We start from the raw sequence: 9,273 nt of genomic DNA on the forward strand, positions 1-9,273 counted from the left end.
AAAAAAAAAAAAAATATTAGTAGCTATTCTTTATTGAGTTTTTAAAAAATCAACATTGGGCTTTGTTCTTGCTAGATAGGTGCCCCACCATTTGAGCCATGCCTGAAACTTCAGCCCATATCTGAAACATTTTTTTCCAGTCCTGGGGCTTGATCTCGGGATTGGGCACTGCCCCTGAGCTTCTCTTGCTCAGGGCTAGCTCTCTACCACTTGAACCATAGCACTACTTCCAGCCTTTTCTGTTTATGTGGTACTGAAGAATTGAACCTAGGGCTTCATGCATGCTAGGCAAGCACTCTACCACTAAGTTGCATTCCTAGCCTCTGAAACATTTTTTAAAAAACAATTATATTGTATCTGGTAGTTGCTAGAGTTATGATTGTAAGGGGCATAAATGTTTTTTCTATTTCTTTCTCCTCTTTTTAGTACTTTTTACTTTGTTTTGTCTAGGTTTTACAGCTACTTTGGATGATGACAAACCTTGGTATTCCATTTTTCCCATTGACAATGAGGATTTGGTATATGGACGCTGGGAAGATAATATCATTTGGGATGCTCAAGCTATGCCCTGCTTGTTGGAACCTCCTGTTTTGACTCTTGATCCCAATGATGAGAATCTTATTTTAGGTATGTCACTGGCAGAGGCCAGTGTTCTTTGTCCATCTTTGAAAGATCTGCTAATGAAGTCAAAGAGCAAGAAGAAATCACAAAAGTTGGAAAAGGTCAAAATTAGAAACTACCCAATAACACTTTGAGAGAGCAGGGTTGTTGATGTCATTTTCCAGTATTTCTATTCTCAAAGAAAACTCATGTAGGAATATTGAAAGTAGCACCTTTAACATGTCAAGCACATACTTTTATCACCTTGAATTATGGACTAGAAGTGTTCTGGGTGTGAGATCTAGTTAAGAACTGGAAAAATGCCAGTGAAAAAAATGTAGATATTCAGAAATCCAATTCCAGAGTCTTTTGCATTTCATTCTCAGAAATTCCTGATGAGAAGGAAGAAGCCACTTCTAATTCTCCCTCCAAAGAAAGTAAGAAAGAATCATCTCTGAAGAAGAGTCGAATTCTCTTGGGGAAAACAGGAGTTATTAAGGAGGAACCACAACAGGTATGTGAGGACAAAAGGGACTTGGTGTTTATAAGAACAAAGACAATGAGGAAGGTAGTCTGACTGAGATTTGTTTGATGATTTATCATTAGAACATGTCTCAACCAGAAGTGAAAGATCCATGGAATCTCTCAAATGATGAGTATTACTACCCCAAACAACAAGGCCTTCGAGGGACTTTTGGAGGAAATATTATCCAGGTACAAATTCCATTTTTTCTGTTGTGGTAATGGGGAACCTGCTGCTTTGCTCTGATGTAAAATATGGGGAAATCTAACCTGGAATGATTCACTCATATTCTGAATCTTCTCTGACCTCTTTTAGCATTCAATTCCTGCTGTGGAATTACGGCAGCCCTTCTTTCCTACCCACATGGGACCCATCAAACTCCGACAGTTCCATCGTCCACCACTGAAAAAGTATTCCTTTGGGGCATTATCTCAGCCAGGCCCCCATGCAGTTCAGCCTTTACTAAAGCACATCAAAAAGAAAGCCAAGGTATGGTTGACCCATGGATAGAAATATTGTTTTATTTTATTTTATTTTATTTGTGAAGATACTGTACAAAAATGTTATAGAGGAAATAATTCTGGGTATTAACTTGTTTTAGAAAATTATTTTCTCATGTGATAGAATACTGTTTTGGTTATTTAGGAGAGTGTCTTTATTAGAACATGCATATAAAAATACCTTAAAGGTAATGTGTCATAATGACTGCAACTTTTAAAAATGTTCAACTAAAACCTATAGAAAGATAATTATAGATAAATTTGGGAAAATATTAATCTCTAGATAGAAGGATAATAGGTATTCATATTTTCAGCTTTACTAAAGTTAGAAAATTTTCACAGTGAAATTCAAAAATAAGATAAAGTATTTTTGATACTTGAATTAGATTGTCATCAGTGTATATATTATCTTGTCAGGAACGAGACTGTGTTTTCTTTGTCTTTCACAGATGAGAGAACAAGAGAGACAAGCTTCAGGTGGTGGAGAAATGTTTTTTATGCGCACACCTCAGGACCTTACAGGCAAAGATGGAGACCTTATTCTTGCAGAATACAGTGAGGAAAATGGGCCCTTAATGATGCAAGTTGGCATGGCGACCAAGATAAAAAACTATTACAAACGAGTGAGTCTGTGCTAAAAAAATCTTTGTTGTTAATATAGCTGAAGATATTTAACAATAATCTATGAACATGTGTTTTATCTTTATATAGTTTTTATATTTTATCTTAATATTAGTGAATGCCATGCTTATGGAACATTATACATATATGTGTGTATATATATAAATAAATAAATATATGTATATATTAATGTGTTCATTATAGTAACTGAGTTTGCTGTTTGTCTCATAGAAACCTGGAAAAGATCCTGGAGCTCCAGATTGTAAATATGGGGAAACTGTTTACTGCCATACATCTCCTTTTCTGGGCTCTCTCCATCCTGGCCAATTACTACAGGTGATGAATTCTTTTCTATTTTTACTCTCTCCTAAGGAAATTGATAGAAAGAAACTGACTTTGACAGAGAGAATAACTTCAGCTGATTAAGATACTACTCATATATCAAATATGGAGAAAATCATAATGCAAAATTATTTTTCTTGAAACTGGTTTCTAGTTATGTTATATATTTAGTGTAAATACAATTTTTGAATACACAGGGATAAGATCAGTAATATCTGGATGGTTTAGGAAGTCAACCTTGGATTAATGTAATATAGTTTATGAATATTTTAAATTCTATATGTGAAATTGATATATTTTGGTGACTGGAGATGCTGCTTGGTAATAGAGGGCTTGTCTGCTGTGTGAGGGCCTGAGTTCTGTTTCTAGCATTGCAAAATAAATGGACAAATTTGTTCACAATTAGTTGTGATCAATGTGTTTTCCTACCATAGTGAAATGTTTCCTTTTTCTTCTTTGTTTGAATGGGTATAGAGAGCCACTCTGTTGAAGCTTGTGCATCTTTGTTTTTTGGGTCTTGGGTCTTGAACTCAGGACCTGAACTATCCCTAAACTTCTGTGTTCAAGGCTAGTGTTCTACCACTGGATCCACAGCTCCACTTCTGGCTTTTTTGGTAGTTTATTGGAGATAAGAGTCTCATAAACTTCCCTGCGTGGTTGGATTTGAGCCAGGATCCTCAGATTTCAGCCACCTCACCTAGGATTACAGACATGAGCCACTGGTACCTGGCAGCTTGTGTATGTATCTTTTTTTTGGGCGGGGGCGGTCGTGGGGCCTGAACTCTGGGCCTGGGCACTGTCCCTCAGCTCTTCAGCTCAAGGCTAGCACTCTACTACTTGAGCCACAGCACTACTTTTGGCTTTTTTTGCTTTTTTTGATGTTAAGGTCTTTAATCCATTTTGAGTTGATGTTGGTGCATAGTGATAGTCTGGGGTCCACTTTTATTTATTTATTTTTATTTATTTATTTATTTTTTTTTTTATTGTAAAGATACTATACAGAGGGTTACAGTTACATGAGTGAGGTAATGAGTACACTTCCTCTTGAACATTGTTAGCCCCTCCATTGTTTTCCCCCTATGGGGTCCACTTTTAGTCTTCTGCATGTGGCCTCCCAGTTTTCCCAGCACCAGTAGTTGAAGAGGCTGTGTTTCTTCCACTGTATGTCTTTGGCTCCCAGGCATGTGGTTTTATTTCTGGATCTTCTATTCCATTGGTCTTTGGATCTGTTTTTGTGCCAGTACCATGCTGTCTTTGTTATTAGGTTCTATAATAGAGTCCGGCATGGAGATCCCTCCCATGTTGTCTTTTTTGCCTAGAATTATTTTGGCTATTCTAGGTCTTTTGTTGTTCCATATGAATTTTTGGACTGTTTTCTGTATTTCAGAAATGTATGTCATTGGGATTTTAATAGGAATGGCATTGAATTTATGTATTAATTTTGGCAGTATTGCCATTTTTACTATATTAAGCCTGCCTATCCAAGAGCATGGAAGGTCTTTCCATTTCCTGGTGTCTTCTGTAATTTCTTTCTTTAAGTTTGTGTAGCTTTTGTTAAATAGTTCTTTTACATCTTTGGTTAGGTTAATTCCTAAATTTTTTTTTGGGGGGGGGTTATTGTGAATGGGGTTGCTTCCTTTATTTCCCTCTCTGCTTGTACATTGTCAGTGTACAGGAAGGTAACTGATTTTTGTGGGTTGATTTTGTATCCTGCTACTTTGCTGAAATGATTAAATTTCTAAGAGTTTGGAGATGGAGTTTTTGGGATCATGAAGGTATAGTATCATGTCATCTGCAAAAAGGGATAGTTTAACTTCTTCTTTCCCTACGCGGATCCCTTTAGTGTCTTTTTCTTGCCTTATTGCCCTGGCTAAGGGTTCCAGGACTATACTGAAGAGGAGTGGAGACAGTGGGCATCCTTGCCTTGTTCCTGATTTGAGGAGAATTGATTGTAGTTTTTCCCCATTAAGTATAATATTGGCTATTGTTCTGTCGTCTATGGCTTTTATTTTATTTTATTTTTGTCTGTCATGGGGCTTGATCTCTGGGCTTGGGCACTGTCCCTGCGCTCTTCAGCTCAAGGCTAGCACTCTACCACTTGAGCCACAGCGCCACTTCAGGTTTTCTGGTAGTATATTGGAGATAGTCTCACAGACTTTCATGCCCTCATGCCCGGACTGGCTTTGAGCTGGCTTTGAACCGCTATCCTCAGATCTCAGCCTCCTGAGTAGCTGGGATTACAGGCGTGAGCCACCAGCTCACAAAGGTCTGGACTTTTCTGCCCAGGCTGACTTTAAACTTTGATCCTATGGATCTTCGCCTCCTGAGTAACTTGGATTACAGGCATGAACCATTAGCATCCGTCTCACTTTTTTATTTTTTAAAGTTTTTTTGTTGATACTCATAATAGACATTGGGTAAAAATATCTAACCTTACTTGGTATTCTATATGCTTATTTATTTTATTGAATAGACCTTAGAGCAAGGGTGGGAATTCTTTGTTTTGGAAAGGGCCCTTTGGATACTTAGAATATCATTCATGGGGGCTGGGAATGTGGCTTAGTGGTAGAGTGCTTGCCTAGCATGCATGAAGTCCTTGGTTCAATTCCTTAGTACCACATAAACAGAAAAAGCCAGAAGTGATGCTGTGGCTCAAGTGGCAAAGTGCTAGCCTTGAGCAAAAGAAGCTCAGGTACAGTGCCCAGGTCCTTTGTTTAAGCCTCAGGACTGGCCAACAAAAAAAAAGAACATCATTCATGGGTCATCCAAAATTATCAATACAGGCAGCCAGCAAGAAACAAACAAGAAGCATGGGTATCTGTCCCACCATGTACCAAATGATTTCTTGGGCCATATGTCCCCCTACCTTAGATAATCTAATGAAGTTAAGAAAGCAAGTTGGGTACTGGTGGCTCACTACTGTAATCCTAGCTACTCAGGAGGCTGAGAACTGAAGATCATAGTTCAAAGCCAGCGAGAGCTGGAAAGTTACTATGAAACTCTTAGCTCTAATTAACCACTAGAAAATCTGAAGTGGTGCTGTAGCTCAGCGTGGTAGAGTGCTAACCTTGAGCAAAAGTGCTCAGAACATGCCCAGGCCCTGAGTTCAAGCCCCATGACCAACAAAAAAAAGCTTGATTTCCTTCTTACTACTTTATTAATTTCCTAGATTAATATAATTTTTGTGTTTTTATTTGTTAGGCTTTTGAGAACAACCTTTTTCGTGCTCCAATTTATCTGCATAAGATGCCAGAAACTGACTTCTTGATCATTAGAACAAGACAGAGTTACTATATTCGGGAACTGGTGGATATTTTTGTGGTTGGCCAGCAGTGTCCCTTGTTTGAAGTTCCTGGGCCCAACTCAAAAAGGGCCAATACGCATATTCGAGACTTTCTACAGGTAAGAATGGAGGAATAAGATGCACATAAAAAGTGTGTGTGGCCGGGCGCTGGTGGCTCACGCCTGTAATCCTAGCTACTCAGGAGGCTGAGATCTGAGGAACATGGTTCAAAGCCAGCCCGGTCAGGAGAGACCGTGAGACTCCTATCTCCAATAAACCACCAGAAAACCGGAAGTGGCGCTGTAGTGGTAGAGCGCTCGCCTTGAGCTGAAGAGCTGAGGGACAGCGCCCAGGCCCAGAGTTCAAGCCCCATGACCGACAAAAAAAAAAAATGTGTGTGTGAAGGGGGATTTGGAATGTAGCTCAGTGGTAGAGTGCTTGCCTAGCATCCATAAAGCCCTGGGTTTGATTCCTCAGTACCACAGAAACAGCTGCAAGTGGCGCTGTGGCTCAAGAAATAGAATGCTAGCCTTGAGCAAAAGAAGCTCAGGGACAGTACCTAGGCCCTGAGTTCAAGCCCTAGGACCAACAAAGAAAAATGTGTGTGTGGGTTCCAAGGAATGTTAGGAAAGATGAGACCTAATCAGAGTTGACCAGGAGAAAGGAGCCTTGATGAGAACTTCTACTCTTTACCTGATAACATACTTTTGTTTTATTGGGCAGGTTTTTATTTATCGCCTCTTTTGGAAGAGTAAAGATCGGCCACGGCGAATCCGAATGGAGGATATAAAAAAAGCCTTTCCTTCCCATTCAGAAAGCAGCATCAGAAAGAGGCTAAAGCTTTGTGCTGACTTCAAACGCACAGGTTATCAGTGTGGCTACTTTTTTATCTTCTAATTTTTTTCTAATTCCAAAGATTTACAATGATTTTCAATTAAGCAATAAACATGTATCTAGTAAAATAGGAAATATTGGCTGTCAGAATGGCTGGGAAGGTAGCTTTGCATGCTTTGCATGCATGAGGCCCTAGGTTCAATTCCTGAGCACCACATAACCAGAAAAAAAAAGCCAGAAGTAGTGCTATGGATCAGGTGGTAGAGTGCTAGCCTTGACAGTGCCCAGGCCCAGAGTTCAGGCCCATGACCGGACCCCCCCACCAAAAACAAACAATCAAACAAGTATGTGAGGCCCTATGCAGGGTGCTGGTGGCTCACCTGTAATACTAGGTACTCAGGAGGCTGTGATCTGAGGATAATGGTTCAAAGCCAGCCGGGGCAGGAAAGCCCCTGTGAGACTCTTATCTCCAATAAAACCACCATAAAACTGGAAGTGGCACTGTGGCTCAAGTGGTAGAGCACTCACCTGGAGCTGAAGTGCTGAGGGACAGTGCCCAGGTCCAGAATTCAAGCCTCACAACCAACCAAAAAAAATGAGGGCCTGAGTGCAAGCTCCAGCACTTGTGTGCACGCACGCACACGTGTGCACACACACGTGCATGCAGGAGAAGGTAGCAAATCTTATAACCGTAGAAATGTAGGCTCTTTAGTTTTCTTAATATAATTTTGTTTTTTGTTGGTTGTGGGGCTTGAACTTAGGGACTTGGGTGCCATCCTTGAGATTCTTTGTGCACAAGGCTAGCGTTCTACCACTTGGGCTACAGTACCACTTCTGGTTTTTGAGTGGTTAATTGGAGATAAGAATCTCACAGGGACTTTCCTGCCCCGGCTAGCTTTGAGTCATGATCCTCAGAGCTCAGCCTCCTGAGTAGCTAGTATCATTGGTGTGAGCTACTGGCACCTGACTTTTTTTTTGTCAGTCCTGGGCACTGTTCCTGAGCTTCTTTTGCTCAAGGCTAGCACTCTTATTTGAGCCACAGTGCCCCTTTTGACCTTTTCTGTTCATGTGGTACTGAAGAATTGAACCCAGGGCTTCATGCTCTGGGCCTGAATGCTGTCCCTCAGCTCTTCAGCTCAAGGCTAGTGCTCTACCACTTGAGCCACAGCACCACTTCCGGTTTTCTGTTGGAGATAAGAGTTTCACAGACTTTCCTGCCTGGGCTGGCTTTGAACCATGATCTTCAGATCTCAGCTTCCTAAGTAGCTAGGATTACAGGTGTGAGTCACTGGCGCCTGGTTGACATGTTTTTTTTTAAATAAAATTTTATTGCTATTATTAACGTGTTGTACAGAGGGGTTACTGTTGTATGTCAAATAATGAGTTCATTGCAGTTTTTGGACGTCAACTCCTTCACTTTTACCCTTTCATCCTTGCCCACAAGTTATATAGGTCATTTTCAACATAGTGTATACTGAATGACATGATAGCATTTGTTCAACCTTCCTCTCTCCCTTTCTGTATCCACCTCTCCAGCAGAAAGGGAAAAAAAAACAAAGCAAAAATGTCACCACCACCAATAACAACATAAAAAAGGAGAGGGTAGCAACTGTTACGTAACAGTGGAAGTGGAGACTTTGACTATCCTTTAAAAACACAGTATTGGGGCTTGAATTCAGGGCCAGGGTGGTCCCTTTAGTTTTTTCACTCGAGGCTGGCATTCTCCAACTTGATCCACACCTCCACTTCTGGCATTTTGCTTGTTAATTGGACTTTCCTGCCTTGGCTGGCTTTGAACTGGTATCCTTAGATCCTAAGGATCCTGAATATCTAGGATTACAGGTATGAACCACGGCTCCAGACTGACTTTTTGACAATTAGTTGCTGAGAAACTCTGTGCAATTTGTTTTATATCAGATATAAGAAAGCTAGTAGGGTTTTTCTTACCCAGTGAGTTATGCTGTTGCCATCTAGTTCAGTGCTTGCTGTCTTTAAAGTATTAGTCAATGAATGTTGGAACTTTCAGAATTCAGGACAATTTCTGTCTTTTCCAGGGATGGACTCAAACTGGTGGGTATTGAAGTCTGATTTTCGTTTACCAACAGAAGAGGAGATTAGAGCTATGGTATCACCAGAACAGTGCTGTGCATATTATAGCATGATAGCTGCAGAGCAGCGATTGAAGGTAAGTACATTCTTAAGCCTATGATTCTTTTCAGAACCATGGAGAAGACTTTTCCCAGGCTTAGAGGTGGTAGTTATTAGATTATTACCAGTAATTAAAATATTCAAACTATATGAAGTATTTCTATCTATATAAATCATGGGGCAAACTGCCCCATGAAGTGTGAGGGCTCCTTGGGGAATGCAGGGCATAGTGTTTTGCTTTGAAAATGCTTGTTCAGACCTGAGTACAAGTGGCTCATGCCTATAATACTAGCTACCCAGGAAACTGAGATCTGAGGATCATGGTTCGAAAACAGTCTGGGCAGGAAAGTCCGTGAGACTCTTATCTCCAATTAGTTACAAAAAAAAGCTGAAAGTAGAGCTGTTTCTTTTTTTTTTTTTTT

At 40.2% G+C, this 9,273-nt stretch overlaps 1 protein-coding gene across 1 annotated transcript in view; it reads left to right on the forward strand.

The window, feature by feature from the left end:
- Positions 1 to 9,273, forward strand: part of Taf1 (TAF1 RNA polymerase II, TATA box binding protein (TBP)-associated factor, 250kDa) — an 87,542-nt gene that overhangs the window by 13,996 nt on the left and 64,273 nt on the right. The window contains exons 9-17 of the mRNA XM_013031615.1: positions 451 to 627; positions 987 to 1,114; positions 1,207 to 1,314; positions 1,439 to 1,612; positions 2,073 to 2,246; positions 2,476 to 2,580; positions 5,788 to 5,988; positions 6,593 to 6,734; positions 8,758 to 8,888. Coding sequence (XP_012887069.1) covers positions 451 to 627; positions 987 to 1,114; positions 1,207 to 1,314; positions 1,439 to 1,612; positions 2,073 to 2,246; positions 2,476 to 2,580; positions 5,788 to 5,988; positions 6,593 to 6,734; positions 8,758 to 8,888 — 1,340 coding nt within the window. The remainder of the gene's footprint in view (positions 1 to 450; positions 628 to 986; positions 1,115 to 1,206; positions 1,315 to 1,438; positions 1,613 to 2,072; positions 2,247 to 2,475; positions 2,581 to 5,787; positions 5,989 to 6,592; positions 6,735 to 8,757; positions 8,889 to 9,273) is intronic.

The sequence above is a fragment of the Dipodomys ordii genome, unplaced genomic scaffold (genome assembly GCF_000151885.1).
Source record: "Dipodomys ordii isolate 6190 unplaced genomic scaffold, Dord_2.0 Scaffold142, whole genome shotgun sequence".
Classification (NCBI taxonomy): domain Eukaryota; kingdom Metazoa; phylum Chordata; class Mammalia; order Rodentia; family Heteromyidae; genus Dipodomys; species Dipodomys ordii.